Source organism: Platichthys flesus, chromosome 4, assembly GCF_949316205.1.
Source record: "Platichthys flesus chromosome 4, fPlaFle2.1, whole genome shotgun sequence".
Taxonomy (NCBI): Eukaryota; Metazoa; Chordata; class Actinopteri; order Pleuronectiformes; family Pleuronectidae; genus Platichthys; species Platichthys flesus.
Window position 1 is genome coordinate 15,907,555 of NC_084948.1, and position 23,159 is coordinate 15,930,713.

The 23,159-nt window shown below is 40.2% G+C and overlaps 1 protein-coding gene across 2 annotated transcripts in view; it reads left to right on the forward strand.

Moving 5' to 3' along the window:
- dscamb (Down syndrome cell adhesion molecule b) overlaps nt 1-23,159 on the forward strand; it is a 93,528-nt gene that overhangs the window by 27,821 nt on the left and 42,548 nt on the right. For both annotated transcript variants that reach the window (XM_062386777.1, XM_062386778.1), the window contains exon 3: nt 22,905-23,051. In XM_062386777.1, the coding sequence (XP_062242761.1) occupies nt 22,905-23,051 (147 nt within the window). The remainder of the gene's footprint in view (nt 1-22,904; nt 23,052-23,159) is intronic.

Genomic DNA, 23,159 nt, shown 5'->3' on the forward strand with positions numbered 1-23,159 from the left:
TACTCAATTATGCAATGATGTTTTGTTGACTCGTATCTTGTTTGCTTTGGTGCTTCATACTGCGTCACTCAGTCCTGTTGTTGCTGTTGCAGCTTCTCTTCTCTTGTCTTCATCATCGCAACTGCTTCAGTGTGTATTTAAGACAAAGTAAGTGAGGTTCACTACTGAGCTGCAGCCAAATTTCAGGACCTTGTTGTGCATTGAAATCTGCACACATTGTACATTACATATATGATGATGGGCTACTGTGGAAAAGCTTTTTGTAATCACAAACATACACATCTACATGGGCACATATAGACACAAACACACGCACACTGCTCTCAGCCAGTCTGCCCGTCATTCCCTGCCGTTGTCACAGTAACCGTCTCACCTTCCCTTCGCAGTCCCGCCCTAATGAGACCACTGGAGGACAGAGAGAGAGAGAGAGAGAGAGAGAGAGAGAGAGAGAGAGAGAGAGAGAGAGAGAGAGAGAGAGAGAGAGAAGAGAGAGAGAGTGAGAGAGAGAGAGAGAGAGAGAGAGAGAGAGAGAGAGAGAGAGAGAGGGAGGGAGGGAGGGAGGGAGGGAGGAGGGAGGGAGGGAGGGAGGGAGGGAGGAGGGAGGGAGGGAGGGAGAGAGAGAGAGAGAGAGAGAGAGAGAGAGAGAGAGAGAGAGAGAGAGAGAGGCGAGGAGGTGGAAGAGAGATGCAGACAGAAAAGCAGAGATGTATCACAGGGGAGAGATAGGCAGCACAGAGGCAGAATTGCCATTGTCTTGTATCTGCTCTTTGCACACTGAAAACCTTTTCTGTCGACTGGCCGGGATCCTTCTAGAAACAAAAGCCACTACCCTGACAACCACATCCTCTGATTACACTGTGTGCTCATGACCATGCCACAGTTTCAGTTTGCTGCCTGGGCATTTCCATATAAATCCAATAACATTATCGTTAATAGATAATTACCCTGCACTGCACGATTTGTGACCGCAAACACAGATTCAAATTCAATTAAAGGTAAAAGTGTGCGCTGGCGCTGCTTGTTCTGCTTTGCCGAGTGGCTCCATTTAAAGCTAATAAATCATATTCAGTGAGTATATCTAATGTGTGTGTATGTCATAAGACTGTAATTGTGCATTTAGTTAATGGAAGCTAAATTAAAACAAAAGTGAGTTTTAATATCATATAACAAGATGTGACTTTGATCCCAGCCTCACATCAATGCTGGTAAACAAATTCTGATACGTTGTGTAGATATAAAGAAGGACAGAGAAAGAGAGCACAAGGCAGTGCAGACCAGTAAGATGTTAACATCTGTTCCTTTATGTACTTTTAAAGTCTCTCCATCTGCTGCGGATCCATAAAAAGGCCTAAACAAAGTGAACGAGGCCCCTGGGCTCGACACAGATTGCCTATTATACACCTCAACATTTCTGAAGACCTTTAGTGGTTCAGAGCCGAGAATTTCATCTGGGAAAACACATCTGCCAAATGTTAATAGGCAAGGCTCTCTTGGTTGGAGTGTGTTCAACAGGTAAGAGGCTCATGTTTAAGTGAATACAGTGTGTGTGTGCTCATCTGGGAACAAACATAAGGTCTATAAGGACGCATACTCTGTGTTATCGCCCCGTGTAAATATGTCAGCCTGTTTTCACATGGGGGTTAACTTGGCATTACCTGAACACTTAATTGGTGTTTTATTGGTTGAGACTAGCGATTAGCTCAGGTTTAGTCATTTACACGGAGCACTAATTGTTTATGTCATTAGCTAACGTCTCACTGGGACAGTCATTAGCAGAGTTTTTAATCAGTCAGATGGTCTCACACATAACCTGAGCAATGTTCAGAGTTTCATATCATCCAAAGGCCCCATGGACACATGGCCCATGCCCACAGGTCTTTTCACATGTATTTCCTATCAGGCCTCCTCTCAGGACAGGACATTCTCACATCTTCGAGCTCTGTCTTTCAACTTTCAATCATGAAGGTTCAGTCCATTTTCACTACAAAAACCAAACTAACTTGAACAATGAGCACTCGGATAAACATCGATGTGATGAAAACTACTTTAAATTGCGTGTATTTAACTTTTTAGTTTGCTGCATGTTCCATCCAGTAACTCTTAAATACAGGGTTTATTTTGGCCTCACCTATGGTGAGTTGTGATCCACCTTCTTACGTAGCTTGGTAATTATCTGCACAATAACAGATGTTATTTAGGTGCCATGTAATTGTAACTAATCCCTAAGTTTTTTGCTTATCATGATTTGGTGGAGTTCTTTATATTTCGGAGAAAGTAACATGCTGTCATAGTCTGTTCTCGAACCTCTTCTCTGTGTTGCTGAAAAAGTCAACACACACCAAAGTTTAATTTGGCGTGCAGATTATCTTTGCTCTCACAAAGCAATCAGCTGGGTCATAGAATCTCAGATACCATGAAAATAAAGGATATCCTGGAGTCATTATTAAAGCTTGTATAATTGGTCCCAGTTGAAATGTGATTCCACTGTTGTGGTGTTCCCACAGTACAGCGGCAATGCAAAAAGCTTAGTTCTTCTCTGGGACAGAGACTGCAATTCCTAGAGCAGGCAAATGCACCGACATCGAAGTCTTTGTGTCTTTACATGTGCTCTTCTAACAAAAGGTTAAAAAAGCAGCTTCAGTTATTATATAATTACAAGTTCAATTACATTGTACATTGATGCTTGGATAATATAGTAATAATGCCAGTTCACCCACGATATATCCCTTAAATCAATTATCACACCCCTGTGTAAGATGTCACACCTACACATACTACAAAATATTATATCTCATGTTGCATGTGGTTGTATTTTTCTGAGTTTAAATCATTTGTCACTTTGCCTCCCCAGCAATAGACTTATTTGCACATGTGCACACACACACAACACAGCGCACAGTCTCGCATCATGTGCGTGATGAATGATGAATAAGCTGACATCGCACCAGCCCTTACAGTCCTCACCCTGTGATACTGTTCACTCCCAATCAACTTCCCCTGTCAATATTTGCTATCGTCTGCCTTTTCTGCGCTCTTGTTTCTCACTGTCAACTTAATTAGTCACATCTCTCTGTTTAATTACATCAAGTGGAAGGAAGTTGCAATCTCAAGTAGATCAAATTAAGCCCTATGCAAATCCTGGAGTGTGTCGTTGCCTGTCTCTGTGGCAACCACCTCTCTATCTCCCTTATTTCGGTTGGAAGGAGCTATGCAAGGCTTGTCATCAGTTGCTAAATGAAATCTTACACTGGAAATCGCCCCTGTTAGGCTGGTTAAGTGGTTGACTGTCTGTTTAACTTCCCAGGGAGAAGTGACTAATCTCCTCTCTCTCCCCCTCTCTCTCCCCCTCTCTCTCCCCCTCTCTCTCTCTCTCTTTCTGTGTGAAGTAGTTGTCACTTTATTTGGATAATCCTGTGTTGACACCCCGTATGTTGAGAGCTGAGGAGAACTGCTGAGTTAGGGGATATGTTTGCTAATAAATTAATAAATTCTTTGGTTTTTATTAAGAATATTCATAATTGTGGCTTGAAGGATAAGTCAATTAAAACCGTAGTCAATTTTTAGTATTGCATTTTTAAAATCTCCCCTTCTCTCATGAGATTAGTATAAAAAGCCAATGTCCCATAGAGCCTGACCCTCTGTAATATTGTTACTGACCTTTTAACTAGTTTTCCTGTCTGCACCAAAACTTCAAAGTCCTAAATCTGTCACACTACTTTTCACCTCAGAGCTTGAAATCGTGGCAGGAACACGCCAGTACCTCTTACATCATGTCCACTATCCCAGAGAGCAGCCTGTAATTAATGTGCCTCAGCGAATGAAAACCGTAACCTTGCGGTGTGTTGATTTCACTCACCACTCCCATCATCCACTCATCATCATTGTAACTCCAGCCAGGGTTGTGATGCCCATTCTTCTGCCCTCTCTCCACAGAGAGCATATACAGCCCTGTCTAAAAGTGAATTTTGGCAGTTGCTATGGGGATGAATCCTACATATCATTCACGTCTTAAAATGTTTCTTGTTAGGATGACATCTCTAATTGTTTTCTTCATGATGAAATTTCCAATTTTGTTCTCACTTTTTTCATCGGTCAAATGTCTGTCACAATTAACAACTGGAGATGTAATGATGATGACCACAGTTCTTTTATTTTGATGTTCAAACAAAAATAATAATAATACTACTCACATATTCTACCATTATTGGCAATAATTCCTCAATTGTCATTACAGCTCCCTTAATCTCTATCAGACACTTTCTCATGTATAAATACTGAAAACATTGACACATGTTTCTGAGGTAATACTGTTTAATAACAAAGAAAACCAGACTTACTGGACAAATAAACAGTTGGACAAACATAAGTGTGATATATGTGACACAGTGTATGATACATAGTTAACATGATGATGATCCTGAGTCCAGAATATCTAAAACAACATATCTAGCGGTTTTCACAGGTTCTAATGAATATTATTAGTGCAGTAGGAAATACAATTATCGCTCTACCCTAGTGTATTAAATCGTATTTGGTCTTTCTGTGGGATTATAGTTTGTACTGCAGTAAAATCCCTTTCTCGTTGGGTAGTAGTGAAGCACATGGTTGACACTAAATGGCTTCCATTACTGATCAAACAGAGGTAATTTGTGTCACAGTCTGACATCGTGACGTGCTGCATCTGGCTGCTCCCACTCTTTGTATTCAGATGAGCCAGGAGAGGCAGGGGGAGTGCAGACTAGGAAGGAAGAAGGAAAGCAGACAGAGGAAGCGTATCGAGCATGCAGCTTCCTCAGACAGCTGGTGATGTGCAGCTGTCTAGGAAGCTGGATTATTCCCCGAAGTCTGCCCTCTGAGGAAGAGTCGAGAGGGAGGAGAAGAAAAGAGTGAGGGATAGAAAAATAAATAGAAACGGAGATTGAAATAGGGAAAGAGGAGGAGAGGGATGAAGACTGTGAAACAAAGGGGATTTGGTTCAGATGAAGAAAAGAGAAACAGATGTAAATTATTGAAATGGAGGAAGAGGGTCAGTGAGACAGGCTGGGACAATCATCAGAGATAAAGAGGAGACATGGAAACTCATCAAATCCAGCCCAGATGATTATTTAGGAAGACTTAAAAATTATTAATTTGTTCGTTGTTTGGTTGTAGAAGTTCGGTTTACAGGTTGTTCCTCCCCCCGATCGTGAGGAGGGCCTTCAGGAAATTTCTCCTAAAATTGCCAAAAAGGTTCACTGGATGAATTCAGACTTTTTGAAATGATTATTTCTTCTTCACTGAATTTGGTCTGATTAAACACAGTACCAAGATCAAAGATCATTTAATCAGAATTGATTCTATCCATATGAAGAACAGATTTGATTTTGGTGGTCAAGGTTAAAGGTCAAAATCCCTATATAATCAAAAAACATGTTTTTGACCATTCATACAGTACTTATGACAAGATTATAAACAGTAATTAGATAAAATGATGACCTTATATAACAAAAGGCAAAGGCCAACTTACTTGTGACATCATATTGTTCTGCAAAAACTCTTTCCTGGTCATATTCCCCCCAACCTGACGGCGGGTTGAACTATGAGACAGTAATCCTGGCTTTTAATAGCAAATCTACATTTATGTATATTTGTAGTTTTTACAAATACAGTAATACCTTCAGTATTTCAGAATCAATTAAAAGAATTTTCTCTTTTTTTGTTTTTTGTTCTTCCTCTAAGGTTTGTGGATTTATTTGTTAATTTGTTAGCAGAATTACACAAAAACTGATAAACAATTGCCACCAAATGAATGAATGCACAGGATTTTCACTTTCTTTCATTTCATGTCATTTTATGACATTTAGGTTATTAGATCCCTTCCTTTTTCTTTCCACTATAATAAATATTCGCTGTATGGAGGTATACACTCATGAATGCCACTCCTAGTTTCTGTAATCATTCTGGAATAAACTGACAATTACAAGTGTAATTAATATGCACATTTGACATTTCCGTTTTGACCTTGGAAACAGCAGATGACAAAAACAAGGTCCATTCAGTTGTCATTTATACACTTTGCCCTATCATTTGGTTTTCAGGCTAACAGGTCTACATGGGCTATTGAAATGCAGGATATGAATATTATGTGTATGGTCCTCATTATTTCACCAATGTATTGTCGGTTTGTTTTTCTTGGATACTTGCTCGTCAGTGACTCAGTAAAAACAACCTCCCCAGGAACACCTATTGAAAAGCTGCCCTACATGAAGTCTGATTCTGACTATTAGACTGCACCATGTCACCAGGAAATTTCCCTCTGCTTTGATTGTCAGCTGAAGTGATTCTGGCTCTGATCAAAGTGAACATTATATCCTCTCTTGTGCAGAACATAATAGTGGATTGTGCAAGGCCAGTGCCGGCTGGAGATCAGTAGCAGATGCTGCCAGAGAGAACAGGAACAGTAGCTGGTATAATAATCAGACTGTCTTCTGCCCATGTGTTCCCCTCAGACTGAACTAATATAGTTTTTGCTGGGTAATGATACAGAGACGCAAGCTCACATTCCCCCGTAATTGATCCTGCCGGCTACCGCCGCACGCTAACGAGCTAAACGAGGAGGAAAACCCTCCGAGCAGCTGGAGGGTGAGAGAGGTAGAGAGACACGGAGGGAGAAGAGGCTTGGGTTTAAACAAGCAAATAAATGCATGTGAGTCAAACTAAGGTAAAAAAAATGAGGGAGAAAAGCCTCTGATACAAAGACACTGAGATTTTGATCCGTTACTATGATGGCGGCAAGCTGTAAGCAGATCAAAGCAGGTGGTGTAAAATGGTTGAAGAGTGCAGGAGCTGCTTAAGTATTCACTTTCTTTTTTCACTCTCTATTCCAGAGAGAATGAGCAGAGAGATAGAGAGAGAGAGAGAGAGAGAGAGGAACAGAGAGCACTGTGGACAGAGCAACAGAGCACACTATCTCTTTCATCTTTGACAAAATCCACGAGGGGATTGGGCTATTGTGAATTTGAAGTGAAATATTTCAAAGGGGGGTGTTGGGGTATAAAGCCGGGACTGGGCTTCTTGCCTGGGTTCAGGGAGAGATGAAACACACCTGGTTCCTATAGACCTGTCTCAGATTAGAGGAGTAGCTGGTGTTACGGACGCTCACTGGTCAATCTGCTCTTTATTTAATAAGCGACTCATCGAAGCAGATTCTTTTACTCCAACACACGTTTGTAGCTGGCCTTTTGTTTTTACATTGTTCGTCTTCTTTTTCTCCTTTTAGCCTTTTAGATTGACTCATTATTTGTTTTCAGATGCAATGAGCAAGCATTAGATTTAAACAGATTTTTTATCGGTTGATCTCTGTGTAAAAGGTTGCGTCCTTTTGATTTAACTTAATCAGTATTGATGGATGTAGCGCACATGATAATGAGGTTTTTCAGCAAGAAATTGCACGATCAATATGCCTCCATACACAACATAAAGATAACAAACATCATCATATGGTGATGGTTGACTCCCTGCCACCTCACATCCATTTTAACCACTGGCTTTACTTCTTCGTCACATATATTCTATCTTTTTGGATTTTCTCTCTAACTATACTTTTGACACATATTTTGAATTGATAGTTGTTTGCAACTCTTAATCCCATTTTAACTTTTCGTTTTACTTTTTATTGTCATTAGTTTATTCATGATATATTATACGGCGTGTCCTTGGATGTCTGGAAAGATGCTTTGAAATAATATTTATTATTATTATTATTAGTGCAAGTCTAAACCTATGTCCCTCTCTTTGTGTTTCATGCTTTCCTCTCATGGATACAGGTAAGTCTTACTGGTATTATAAAAAGAAAAATGTTGATTTGGTGTCCACACACTCGCAGTGTATGGACACATTGTGAAAACTGCACTAGTGCGTCTGCCTCAGCTTTTAATCAATATCCTTCGGATATACTCAGCTCATACTGTAGCAAATGAGGGAAAAGAGACAAATGAGCTAAACTCAGCAAAGCATAAACAATGCCAGGTTTGAAACAGTGGGTGCAGGAGAAAGGGCCTGTCTGTGTGTATGAATGTGTGTATATTTATGCATTTGTGTGTGTGTTTTTCTCAGTATGTGTGTGTGTGTGTGTGTGTGTGTATGCAAGCAATTGCATGCACACGGCCTCTGTTGTCTGCCGAAATGGAGATGGAAACAGCTGAATATTCATGGTGTCTTTGCCTGTTTGGGGCTGAGAGATAAGACGTTTATGTTCTGGCAGCCGGAGAGGGAAAGAGGGTGTTTGTGTGTGAGTGTGTGAGTGTGTGTCTGTGTGTGTGTGTATGTGTTTGTGTTTGAATGGGGGTGGGGGAGAGGCCAATGGGCGCGGCGGAGGTGTGGCGACATCACTGGTTTAATGGTTTGAATCTAACTTGGGCCAATTAAAAGGCATGCCGCGTGCACCAGGGTGGGCTCCTATTCATTTCGGGGGAAATTGAGGTTGAAATGAGCCATTGTCGGGCCACGTGTCCTCTGTGCATACTGAGCGGCAGGCCCGCAGTGACTCTCCAAAACGGTGCATAGAGGACAGAGAAGAGCCTTTGACTATGGACAAGGCGAGGCAGTGTTCGCTTTGAGAAGGAGAGGAAGGAGGGATGAAGGGATGCACAAGGAGAGACAGGAGCGAGGGATGGAGACAGATGCGGAGAGACAGAGGGAAAGAGGAAGAAGTAGGGAGGGAATGACAAGAGGCCTGGAAGGAAGGCACAGAAAGTACATAAGAAAATAAGAGAGAAATTGAGAAAGAAAGTAAAGAGAGGCGATGACAATGGAGGAAGAAGGGATGTAAGGAGACAGGGAGACAGAGACTGAAAGAGACTTAAGAAAACAACAGGCATTGATATTAAAGAAAAAGAGAGACAGAGAAAAGGAAGAAAAAACACATATGGATGCATAGATCCAGAGCTGCATGGATGGGATTGCCTGTCTGGTTTGTACAGGAGCTCATGCCCTCCTGACGTCAGCTTGACAGCACACTGTGGAAGTGCTGACATAGCCCCAAGCATGCAACACACACACACACACACACACACTCACACACCAACACACACACTCGCACTAACACACACACACTCACTCAGAAAATGCCTGCCAAGACAATGCCTGAAAATTGTACATCGCAGCAAATCAAGCAAATGTGTGTGTGTGTGTGTCTTACAGATGAGGAGCTCCAAAATAACAGATGCCCTCTCAGATTCCAAACCCAGATAGCACAATTTCTGTCCGTGCCGTCACTCTCTATTTTCAGTGCTTTACAAAATTGTTCCCTCATCGTGTTCCCAGATGAGCGCGTGTTTCTCGCTGCTAACAAGCTCCTTGCCGAATAAAAACAACCTGACATGTTTCATCAATGCGGGGCCTCAACATCCACAACTAAGATTTGAGGCACCAAATTCAATTATGTCACATCGCTGTCCAATCGTGAAACAGATCCACACGGTTCAAAGTGTATCACTTCCTGGTTCCCCCTTCCACCCACTCCATGGTCCACCCAGTGTTGTTGGATGATGGTGGTATCCCTTTGAGGCTCCGAGTCATGACGGCTGTGGAAGGAGTCCACAAGCGACCTTTGGTTAATGTCAGACGCTACCCCCGGATGACAACATGACATGACAGGAATCTTTAGTGACTTTTTTCCTCCCTCACAGAGGAATGCAGGGCCTCATCAAGGATATTTCAGCGCAGCGGGGCAACATTAATTATCCTTGTGAGTGGTATTGATGGCAAAAGGGCAGACGCACACAAGCAGCAGTGATAGACTGTCTTCATATATATATATATATATAGGTATATTTGTGTGAACTTTCAGCATCTCAGAGGTTTTTGTTTTTCTCTTTTGGATATGTCTCTTTCACGTAAACCTGCGTCTCTGATAGCAGAAAGGAAGGTCCTCCATTAATGAAGTAGCAGAGCCTTTGGGTCGGTGCGTGTGTTTGGTGAACAAAATGGCCACTGTAAAGTCTCCAGAAATTTCCATCCTGAACATTTTAGCTTAAAAAGACAGGTTCAAACTGGAGATTGAAAAGCGTATATACGATATTATAATTTATGTTATTATAAGAGTTGGATGACAAAACAAACCAATTTACTTTTACCTTTATAAGAACAAAAATGTTCTAACTTTAGAGGCCAGAGTGTAACATAAACAGCCCTTTTACAATAGTTTTCACTCATTAACGTTGTTCTGAAGAAAATATGTTACTTAAAATATGTTACTTGGCTACTAGTTTTACCTTGTCCTATACTCTGGTTGGCACTTGTAGATTTTTATCAGCCATCACAGAGTAGTCCTGTCTCCTCGGGCAGGTCAGTCTCTGTGAGGGAAAGCGTACTTCACCTCCACCAAGGAGGTTATTTTATGTACCGTTGTTTTTTAATATTCTGCAGGATTCACAAATCTCCTGATCAGGGGGGAGGATTAAGGACATATTTTTTTATCTTTCTTAAACATTCGAAGATTTTCAGCCTTGTTATTGATATGTCAGAGAATTATGTGAATTTTGATGAAAAAATGCAGACGTATACAGGGGGTTGGTATTGCAATTTCACTTTAATATAAAATAATTAATTACTGTTATTTTACTGCAGTTTGCTGCAATCTTAACAGGACTGCATATATGCTGACCTTTTCCAAAAGCTTTTAAAAGGGCAGCCATCAATAACACTATATTCACCAATCTCGGCTTAATTTACGACAAATGCTGTCAATAGTTTTGATGGCTTGTATTTCCTCATTCAAACAATAAATTGATAGATTTATATTCAGTTCTTTAATGTACTTATTGGCACTTATGCAAAGATGTGGTGAGGGAAAAAAATACCACAAGTTTGAATCTTGTTTCGTTTACATCTTAGCTCTGCTGTGAGTGTGCGTTCTTCAAACATGAATCGTTTATTCTGGTATTAGTTTGTCTCGCAATGACCAGTGAGTGAGATACATTATTTTCCACACATGAGTTGCTATTACGCCACAGCTCAGAGACAGGACATCATCCTACTCACTGATGACTCTAGCTGTTTTCTATTATTGTCTTTTGTGGACATGGATTTGAAAATATTGGAAGATTGTGTCAGAGACTGTTTTGTATATTGCAGTGCGATTGACCCACAGCTTGATGCTAGAGATATTTCATCAGTTTGTGGACAGATCGTAGATTTTGTGGTCGTGTTTCAGGTTCTTTTTTTGGATGGGGGGCTTGCTGGATATGAGGTTGTGTTTGCTATATCTGTGAGGAACCAGCTGTCTGTAGACCAAATTCCTCCTGCATCAACAGACAGGTGAGCTTACTGATATGTTTTTGTGAAGTCTAGCAGAGCTGCCTCTGCACTGTATAGTGAGCAAATAATTGAAATAAGTACCATCCAACTATCCAATATGTGTTAAATAGTGTAAATGTTTGGCTATACATATAGGATATATAAGGTATTATTTCATTTATTTACACATTTAAAGGGATAGTTCACCCGGAAATGAAAATTCACCCATTATCTGCTCAGCTTTGTGCCATCGGAGGGGTGGGTGAAGTGTTCGAGTACACAAAACACTCTAGATAACCTTCAGACCTTTTATTTGAATTAACACTATGCACCTTTTTAACCGTAAGAAAGCAGCCATACAACTACTTTGATGGTTCACTAACTTGAAACAGAAAGATGGTGTCACTCTTCACCCTGAATGCCTGCTCTAGCTCTATGTAACTTTGGTGAGCAGGTACAATCCAGATGATGCAGTTTCAATGACCAGTCTCTGTACTCAGTCAGAGCTCAACACATTGATAAGCTTTGATTTTCTCTACATGAAAGCTGCTTCTTCTGTTGTAGTTACGAATCCTGGCTGCAGTTGAATTTGAGGAACTGTTACTACTAAAATGCTCCTGCATTGTGTATATTAAACAAAAGTACACAAAATCCAATTGTGGTTCAGATCTCCCTGAGGCAGTGTGGTTATCTCTGCCTAGCTGCATCTTGTATACATAGCTAATGTGGATTTCTTTCAGAAAAATGCTCAATGAGATGGATTAGAGGGTCAAGATCTTGGCATTAGTTGTCTCCTCAGCAACGAGCGAGGCCTGAAGTCCTATCTCATTAGTGCATTTCTTTACCCTTGTTACCACACATGCTTTCAGAGTGGCCGTAATGACATTAAGTGCTTCAGTTTTGTCACTGTAAGACAAAGTGTCCACTGTGGTTCACATCTCCGTTGGCAGCAGTTCTCAGTCACGACACTAATATACAGCAGCTGTGGTTTGAGCTCATGTGTTGAATTGTTTGTGGGTATTGTATTTGCGGTGAGTGTATGTGCTCGTATGCGAATGTGTGAAGCTGCAGCACATCTAGGTGCAGTCTGTCTTTATTATCCTGTGTGCGTATATATCAGTATGTCATAGCATAGTGTGCTTTTGCCTGTGCGGAGCAACCCGAGGAATCGATTATTGAGGGGGCCCTGAAAGCTCTGGTCGCCGGATGCAGCAGAAGAGCAGAATACATACTGTAGCAAGGGAGCACCATCAGTTGCCCTGACAACACCAGTGCCTGTCAACACCTCCGTCTTAATAGTGACAAATTGTACTTATTACATCAGCGTTAATTCCCCCCGATCTCCCTCAGATGAAGATACTTAGCCCCGCGCTGATCAAATTGTGTCAGCATAATTACTGGGAACAGAACCCTATTAAAAAGTAGGGCCTCAGACGCACTGTCCAGACTCATCCACAGGCCTATCACTCAACATGCATCTCTGCGTAGGAAGTTAAGGGGGGGGGGAATAAGGGGGGCGAGGAAAGAGGGAGGGAGAATGTTACTCTGAGGCAGCTGTATGCACAATGACTGCTGCATGGAGTCATCAACCTTTAACATTTTTTGACTGGTGCACTTTTGCTCCATTAGAGTAACGACTTCAAAAGCCCTCCAGCAGTAATGCAGGCCCAGTCAAACTATACATTCAAACTTCTTCAACCAAAAATAAACATTGATAGAGGTGATGAATGGAGATATATTAGCAAGAAATGTAAAAATGTATTCAAAGATTTGTCGTGATGAGTCCCCAGTCTCAGTTGACTCCAGTTGCTATAAAAGAAGATCGCTGTCAGTATTGTGTTAACCTTGTTCCCCTACAGGTTATTTTAGTAAGTCTTTTTTGGGGGGGGGATCAGTAATTGTTGACTTTATAAAAACAAATGATCAAAATTAGAAATTGTATTAAAGCTTCAGCCTAGTTTTACAATAACTGCAATTACCATAAGCAATTTTCACAGCTCTATAGATATGGATTTAGCATTTCCAGTATCTCAACAGTGAATTAAGTCTCTCTCTCTCTCTCTTTCTCTCTCTTTCTCTTGTGTGTTGGTCCTGAATGGAATTCACAAATTAGTGTCGTCTGATGGAAATGTGCTAATTGCTGTTGTTAAGCTGCTGCAATAATTAGGTTATGATGGCAGACTGTTACACATGTTGGGTACACACACACATATGCACAAACACACACACACACACACACACACACACACACACACACACACACACACACACGCAACCAAAAGCCAGCATCCTCTTTCCAGTATGGTGGAAATAAAATGCTTGATTTAATTACTCATTTTACTATCCATCTGTGAGTATTATTTTCCAGACATAGAGTCCTACACACAGTACAAGAGTTGATAACAGTTTCTCCGGCTGTGGGTGAAAGATGTTTTTTAAATTACAGTGCACTGTAATGTAGTAACACTAAATAGTAAATTAGTTTTTTTCTGGTCAATTGGCTGTAGGAATATCTAAGATGACAATGACAACAACAAAGTACAGAAGCAGCAGGGCTTTTTAACTTTTGCAGTTACATAAGTAGATCAATGCTAGTGGTCTAGCTTGGGCACCTTATTTGGATGACATGCAAGCTCAAGCCAGTGACATACAAAAGTCCTGACATTTCCCTAAAATTTTCCAGAGTTGTTGTATGTGAGAACACAAATGTTCTTGTTTCTTTTTTCTTGACAGATTGCTATGAAGCTAATGAGAGTGTGAATGACCTTGCTGTACATGTTGCCCATTTTACAATGAATTCGGAAACACATTGTGTATTCACTCCACTAAAATAAAAAACTCCACTAACATAAAAAAACTTCTCCAACTGTTGTTATTTTGCTGCTGCCCGCTTGCTGTTCTTTAATGCACAGGTCTGCTTAGCAACCTGCTGTTTAATGGCTCTGAGGTTCAGCAGAGATTACTGGATTGCTAACCTCATCAAAGACATTGACAACCCCCAGACTCTTTAACCTTGGAGACCCAACTCTCCTTTTCAGCAGTTTTTGTGATGTGTGTGTACGTGCACGCATGTATGGATGCCTGCCTGCAGCCAAGCTCAGCAAGCTACTACACATGAATGCAAAAGTAATCCTCTCTCCATGCGTCTCTCCCTTGTACGAGGTTGGTCTCCCATCGTGACGTAAACTATCTCTTCACACAGGTGCAGGGCTCCTCTTCCTTAACAACAGCACTATCTTCTTGCATATCTCTGAAACTGTAGAAAAACTAAAAGAAGCTTGGATAGCCTTTGGCTATAGCTCTATGTCATAACTGACAACATGCATTGCAGTGCCATCATCTATGAGTAATTCTTCCTTTTACAGTCTTTTTGGAAGTTTGAATTTTCAGGGATATGATTACAAAACTATGTTTAAAATATTCTAGATATTTTTTCACATTGTTATTATAGTAAATATTAGCTTTCTCTGCAAGATAAGATGTCTCTGTGACCACTAAACCTACAGCAATGTAGCAATCTGATGTGACAGGGAAAATACTCAGAAATAGCAGGGGTCCCATGATTTATTAAAATGACATCTTTCACATGTTCAGTTGTTTATTAAATATGAATTGTTCATCTTGTGGCAGTTGGACATTTTTTGCATGGATTACAGTTCACAAATTATTTATGGTAAATGAAAACCCATTTCTAATTTAAAACAATAGTGGTATAACACTACCAGTCACTGCATTTCACTCCGTCTGTCCTGCTGTTTGGAAATATACCTCTGAAAAACTAAAATATATATTTTAATACCTAACTGCAGTGTTTCAGATCAAACGAGCGCTTCATGATGAAGCTGTTAAACCTCAGAGCGGTGTAAAGCAATGACAAAAACATCATTATAATAAAATGTATACTTGATTAGTAGACATTGGATTATTGAAATACTAGATTTAGGATTTTTTATATTCTTATGACAAATATGCATGCTTTAAAAGAAAGAAAAGTCTCTTTGTGACTCAACAGCCTTCAATCACATTTTAAGGATTCCCTAATGCAGCAGCACATAAAGACCGGTTGTTGTAATGAAAATAAACAGGATTACTGATGACAGGCAGGCAGAGAGAAAAATAAACTCAAAAGACTGAGCCGAAGCTGGAGATAACACAGGGGAGGTGAACTGATGAAATGGGAGCGAGGGGAAACATGGGGATTAAATATACAATAGGAGGAGATAATGAAATGCAGGTGAAATACATCAGGGCTGAGCAATTGATGGCAAAGTTTTGAAAAACTCTGGGCTTGTCCATCCACCTGACTGTCTGTCCGTCTGTCTATCTCTGTATATTTCCCCCCATTGTCTATCAAAATGTGTTATCACCAGTGGTTTGGAAGGTGAGAGGGAGAGGGTGGCAACAGGGATAAGAGTATGTGTAGGAGTAGCTTGACCTGTGCCTGTAATATGTGAATAATATTTAAATGTATACAAAAAAAATAAACCATTTCGGCAGACGCTCCTAGAAGGTAATATTTTTAAATAAAACATTAAAGTTCATGCATAAAGTCTCTCAACGGACAGATTTCATTGGCAATAATCATATATCCCTTGAATCTGTGCCTCAAATCAAACAACTCATCTTTACTTAAAATTAAGTGAGGATGATTTAAACCAATTCCTATTATGTCCAGTGTCTTTCTTGACCTCTGTAGGATTTTTTAATTAACTTCTTGAACTATTTTTTTATCTCTAAAAGATACATTTTAGGGTCAACATCGAGGTAAACGAAAATGTTTACTGGATGAGGGCGTTTGAGACTGCAGAATTTCATTGCAGTGTTCTGCCACAGCCAAACACTGTTTTAGCATTCAGGACACCGCGGGAGAGACGGAGAAGGGGGAGACAGAGAGAGACCTAGCAGCAGAGAGAGAGAGAGAGGAGAAGCAGCAGAGGAAGTAGAATGAGCCAAACAGGAACACAGAGGTTTTTGAGGCTGAATAAGAGACAGATTCTCTTAGTATTCCAGCTCTGATGCCAAAACTTGCACCGAACCAAGGATGCCTTCTTCACCAGGGCTTCAATGGCAGCTCTGTCGTTTACTTGTACATCCTAAATCTATTCACACAGCAGGTGCATTGAGAGAAAGAGATTTTTATAGGTGACTTTTACAGGTGCTCAGGGCCTCTGGATTTATCCGGATTTTGATTGCATTAGCTTAAGTATTTGAAAAGTCTACATTTGCTTTTGGTGCAGTCATAGTCTCCACTATATTGTTTTTTCTTTGCTGTCCCCAAAATATACCGGGTTATTCATCAATCTTCTTACCAGAGCAAAAATGAGAGAGAGGGAGCATTGGAAATCGACTGCCTCGCCTGCTTGAAACCATAGTGAGAGGGTCAGTTTTATCCTATGTTGCTAATATGATGTCAGTGTGACTATCAACAGAAATATTTCCAATATATTTTTGTTGAGAATCCTGTACTTCCGCTGTGAAGAAAAGGCAAGACCGTGAGTAACTACTCTTCATGGTGACGCAGATCACAGCTCTGGTTGGTCACATCGTCAGTGTCTCTCAATAACAGTCTCAATCCCTTCGTGCCTGTTGTCTCTTCCAATGTCTTCTTTCTTTTTCTGAATTGCAGTTATTTCAGACATGATCTTAAAACACAGTGACTAAGAAACCCACTAGTGAAGAGCGAGACGGACTAAACACACCAATTCAAAACATTTGTAAAAATGGACCTTTATGCAGGAATTGTGGCTGCTCTTACCTCACAGGCGCCGAGAGAATAACCAAGACATGTGTCACCAACCTTATAAATTTACATGGTTCCTCCCACTAAGTTTTTAGAATCCTTGTGAAACTTTCGAGATTACAAACTAGCTACAACGCCAGTGTTGAACATGCAACACACTCAAATAAACTGACAAGAATCAGAATCAGAAAGTATTTATTGCCAAGGAATTTGCTCTGGTTATTGGTGCATACAATGAACATAGAAACATAAAAACACAATAAATACAACACACATAAGAAAAGCAATAAAAAGAAACAATATATATTTACTCACTATTTACTTCTTATTTACTCACTTTTTCTAATATTCATACAAAGTAACATTTATTTAGACATAAACATATCTAAATAAAAATATATAAAAGATAAAAGATATAAACAGTGAAGTAAATATGCAATGGTGAAGACATGCAAATACGTATCTAAATGTTGGGGATGAAGAGAATCAGACCACATTTGTTCAATATCAATAGATGGATGAGCTGCGTAAAATAACCTTAGTTTATCTGAAGTAAATATAACAAAGTTGACGTTTATTAAAACGATTTTATTTTACAAAAAATACAGTTAATTCTTCCTCAGGTTTCATTTTTGTAATATGACGCTCCTGTGTCACGAGAGAAGGTTGCATCCACTGATTTAAAGGGTGTTGCAGTAGTTTGACCATTAGCATGTCGTCTATTGATTTCAGAGTCCTCGTGTTAATTAAATGCATCCAGGCGGGAGCCACGGTGTCCACGTTCACCCAGTGGTCTGCTGTGTGTAGTAGCTCAGCGTTTAAAGCACGGCACTTACAATACGCTACCAGGCATCGTTGGACATAGTGTGATTGTGTATTGTTTAAACAATCGATAGTCAGACGGATTAACAAGTTATAAGGTAAGATCTGCAGAATCGTCCTGGTGCTCATTCCAGCTTCTTTGCATGCTGCCATGCAGTCCTGAGGAGCTCTGCGGTGTAGAGTTCAGTCCTGCAATCTGACCGCAATCAAATCAGGTTAAAGCTGCGATCTGACGTCCGGCCCCCTGCGCCCTGTTTCACCATGCAACGTAGCCACGACTCTGAGCAGGCAGACATTAAATCTGCAGTGTTCTATACTGTCATATTACCACCAAAGGAGTCAATGCAGTGTTTCCTCACAAAGTTTTGTAGGATCGTATCAGCATCTGAATAAATATAAAAACATAGAGTATATCTGAGATGGAGCTGTGAAGAGGAGTTGGATCCACTTTCAATAGCCCACACTATCATTTTAAATAATATTTGTGGCGGTGCATTTAGTGCAGACACAGTGTACACTACAGAAAGCCCATGATAGACAGCTATCTGTTTTTAATTTAACTTTAATGTCTGGTCTGACCTAGGAGAGTTGAAGTGGGCCAGAGAAGTTACCACACAGACGTAGAATGTTCATAAGCCCATTTATCATCACTCTGTCTCTGCTGACCCAACAAGAAGTGGGTCCCTCCTCACCGTCTGACTCACAGTGCACTGAGAGCCGGTCCCAACGTCCTCTTTAAACAATAACTTCTCTGACTCACCGACAGACGAGAGCAGTCTTTGCACTAAACATTTTAACCCATTAAGTCCGGACTGTAAACTCACATGGTGTTGTATACGTTTTGTCATATTTTTTGTGTTATTCATCAAAAATAGTTATTCTTGTAATGAAAGAGTATCTTTTTCCCAGATTCATATTCATGCTACTGCAGGTCTTTGGTGCAAAGCATTGGTTAAGAAGTGAATTCTGGACTTAAATGCACAAATGGGCAGAAAAATAAATAGGAAAATGTATAATTGTGGCAGTGTCATATTAAACCCAAACTCAGCACAAAGCCTTTTTCAGGGGGTCAAAAAGCTCATTCAAATAAAAGCTAGTTCATTGGTATCAATCTCAGATAAATTACACTCAATACACAGACAGATTCATTTAATTCAATTTGATTTCCCTGTTTTGTTTGTACCTTGAATGCACATTGTCTTTATGCTCTATCCTGATGTAAGGTCAAACAGAATTGACAAAGACAGTACAGAGGAAACCATCTAATATATATCATTCATCCATACCCAAGTGTAAAAAAAAATTCGGGTAAAAACCACTGAATGTAAACAAAATTGAGTTGTACTAGAAATCTACACCTAACATTGTACCATGTATGTATTTGCATGCACATGAAATCCCTGCAGATCATCTACGACACACATAATCCTCTTTTACAGTCAACTGGTTTGGCATGGCCAGTCGGGACAAAACAAATTGGAAGTTTATCACTAATTCATTCCAGTTACCGAGTCGCTGATTGTCACCTTAGATGTAACCAGCTCAGCTCTCATTTACATCACAGCGTCTGTTGGCAGGGAGTGCGCTGTGACACTCGCTCATCTGTACGTCGAGGCTTATTTAGCCTGCTGTGAGTGAGAGCCTGCTGCTTGTATTAGATTCTGTCTCTGGCAAAGTGGGGATGATTAGATAAAATGTGTTTGGTGGAGTGGAGCACTTTTTCACTTTACAGTGGCAGTGGCTGTGAAGGAATGGAGAGGAAGGGGCTCCACTTTCTGACAATAACACAGAAATGTCCGTCCAGAGGATTTTTGTAATGCATTTTGGAACACGTTTTAGTGTTTAACAGGGCATTTTGCATAATATCCCACTTGACATGCTGGTTTTGTGAAAAGCACATTTGCTCCCAAATGCTAATGTATCAGGTTCTGAGTGAGTTAAAGACAAAGCAGACAGATTAAGGGGAACGGGTCGCGAGGAACAGATACAATACTGTCCAATTCAACACAATAGCTCTCATTTCGAAATCCCCTCCCTCTGCCTGCACTTCATCCTGTCATAACAGAGCTCTGACGTCTTAAAAGGCAGTGCAGGAGCATAGAGGTGCTTGAAGAGAAAATTGCAGCAGCTCACAGCGGCTGGAGTGAAAAACCATTTTGTCTCACTCAAGATGGATTCCACAGTGAGATTTCAGAGGACCAGTACAGAATCAAAATGGAGAAGCCAGAAGGGAAGGGAGGAGAGAAAAAAGGGAACAAGGCAGTGTGTGTGTGTGTGTGTGTGTGTGTGTGTGTGTGTGTTTGTGGAGTGGACAGCTTCTGAGGAGATGTCTGAATTTTGTTTTTGCTGCAGCATGGTCGAATGAAGTCTTCTGGGATTCCACCTTTTCTTCCACATGTAGTCATTATGTATTGGTAAAAAATGTTCCCATCTTTCATAATTATCATTCTTAACTGGTCATAGTGATGTGTAAAATTAGTTAAAATATACAGAAATGTAAAGGAAACCGGATTTTTTTTTTTTTTTATTAAATGGTATGAAAAAAAACATCTTCTCTGTGAACATTTTTTTTTTTTTTATTTTGTTTGCATCTGGCCTCCTCAACCTCTGAGAAGATTTCCTCCCACCAATCAAATCACATACTGGCATGCATACATGGCTACCGGCACCACGCACGCACACACCGAGCACACACACACCGAGCACACAGTCACACCCTCTCTCTTTTCCACTTGCTGGTTGCCCATCTAACAGCCCTATATGTAAACCAGTGAAACCCCTTCAGGACATCAAATCTGTAGAATCTGTTGTCGGTTCTATCTAGGTCAATGCTTACAGTAGCAGTGCCTTTTTTTGTCTCTCTCTCTCTTTCTTTCTCTCTTTGAGCCCCCCCCCCCCCCCCCCATTTGCTTAACCCCTCAAGGTTGATTATTTTTTGCAAGTATAAACATGAAAATGCATTTTAAATAGAAACACATTAAGCCTGCTTTGCTTCGTTCAAAGATATTAGTCTCAAGTGGGAAATTAAAGCATGAAGTGGTTTGATGTGAACATTAGTGCAGAGTGTAACGTTATATTCAGGTTATTTCTTATCAATATCTCACTCAAACTCTTCCGTCAGACAGTTGTGTCGTATATAATTCGAGACTGCAGCCCAAGAATCTGTGATCTACAGGGGATGATGTTACGTGACAGAAGGGAGGTGGCGTCTAATTTGTTAACCCATACAGAAAAGAGAAACCTCGGCACTTGCCTGTCCATGCATTTTTCATAGGATCTTGAAATTTCTATTTTGAAGGCCTTCCTCACCGACAACAACAATTGCACCAGCAAACGGCAAATAGAAAATTGTGGAATTTCTCGTGTCAGAACATCTTATGCTAATTTCTGGTTTTGTTTGACAGACCACCCACTTTTTTTTAAAACATGAATTCAAAAGAACACGCCATACTGTACACGTTATAACTCTGGAACATCACAAGAAACCCCCACAGCTCCCCCCTGTTCAAGTTAAATGAATTACCCACAGCTAATCTGCTTTAGCAGCTCCCACACAGCCCCAGTTTTCGCTCTACTTTTGGAGAAAATTGTGATATGACTGCCTTCAGATATGCGGTGCAATCAAAATCAAATATGCGGGGAGATTTTTTTTTGCTAATCTAAGCAGTTGATCTTTTTTCCAACAATAATATAATTTTTCTACCTCAATCACATGAAAGACTTCAGCTGTGCTAGGGCCAACGTGCGTTTCTCCTCTTCTTAATATTCTACAGATGTAATTGAATAATAGCTAGATGTACAGTTTAAGTGTTGGACCTTCATAAAAAGCCACATTCTGCCCATTCATGCTTCACAGTATAAAAATGATCTTCCATATAAGATGAATTGCTAGAGTTGATAATTTATCACACTGAGCTCGATGCAGTTATTTGGTTTTTCGTATAAGTTTGCATTATTGCACAGTGCCAAGTTTTCATATTGTTTTATGGTCCTGTTAATGTCAATCAAATCACACACACACACACACACACATACACACACACACACACACACACACACACACACACACACACACACACACACACATACACACACAGAAGTTAGAAACCTCTTTCAGGAATCAATCCCTAATTTAACCAAACTCCTTACAATACTGTCACATCCAAGTCTTCTTTTATTAACTCAGCAGGTAATTTACAATTAAAGTATGTTTAAAATAATGCGAAATAATTACACAAGTTTATGTTTTTGTTTGACAAAAATCTGAAGTGAGAAATGCTGAGGAGAAAACTTTATATAAACAGGCGAACGTTATTTTTTCTCTGTGACCCCGTCAACATTACCTGAAGTCTTGACAGGGCTGTTCTCCTCAGGCCTTAAAGGCTTCCCTAAGCTGCCTCTATCTTAGCATTGCCCACCACTGCACACAGTGAAGACAATCTCCTGTAAATTGCTTTTTCGATAAGTTTTGACATCAATCTGCTCCCATGGGAAGTTGGGCATGCATGTGATGACGGAGGGGAAGGTTTCATTCCTTATGGATGTTGACAACCCCACTCAAGCTGGTTTGATCTTGAGAATTAACATAATATTACCGCACACACAGACCTGGCTGTGACATCTATAGGAGGATTGGCTTTCAGATAACAGACATTGGCACCAGTAAGGTTTCTGCAACAGCAGAAGTCATAGACAAGACAATCAAAGCTGTTAGAGATCAAATTTTTTATATGCAGATCTGATTTTACTAACTTTTTTTTAATTTTGAAATGTATGGATACATAATCTTGGTAATACAGATTTTATCCAGTATTTTACCCCATTTAGTAAATTATTTGTGAGTTCACAGAAGAAATCCATATCTCACCTTTACTTTGTTCACAAATAATAAGGTTGTGTATGCTGTGAGCTTGAAATCCACCAGCAGACAATGGAGTAAGATCTTTCAGGTGTGCCTGAGCGAATAAATACTTTATAATGCCCAACATTTTTTTTTTTTTTAACTGGATAACATCAACACAACTGCTGTATTTTATATGTTTCCTCTTGTCCTTATCTGCTTTAGGACAAAGATATCTCATCACATCCACGGGAGCCTTGTACATCCTGGACGTCCTGCCTGAGGATGGGCTGAATAACTACCGCTGCACCACACGCCACCGCTACACCGGCGAGACTCGTCAGAGCAACAGTGCACGTCTCATTGTGTCAGGTAAGCAATGGCCATTTGTGTAAAGATTACTAACAGCTAACTGGTTTCATATTTTAGAACTGAAGACTAAGGGCAAGGTTACACGTAGGCAAAGTTGAATCGTATATC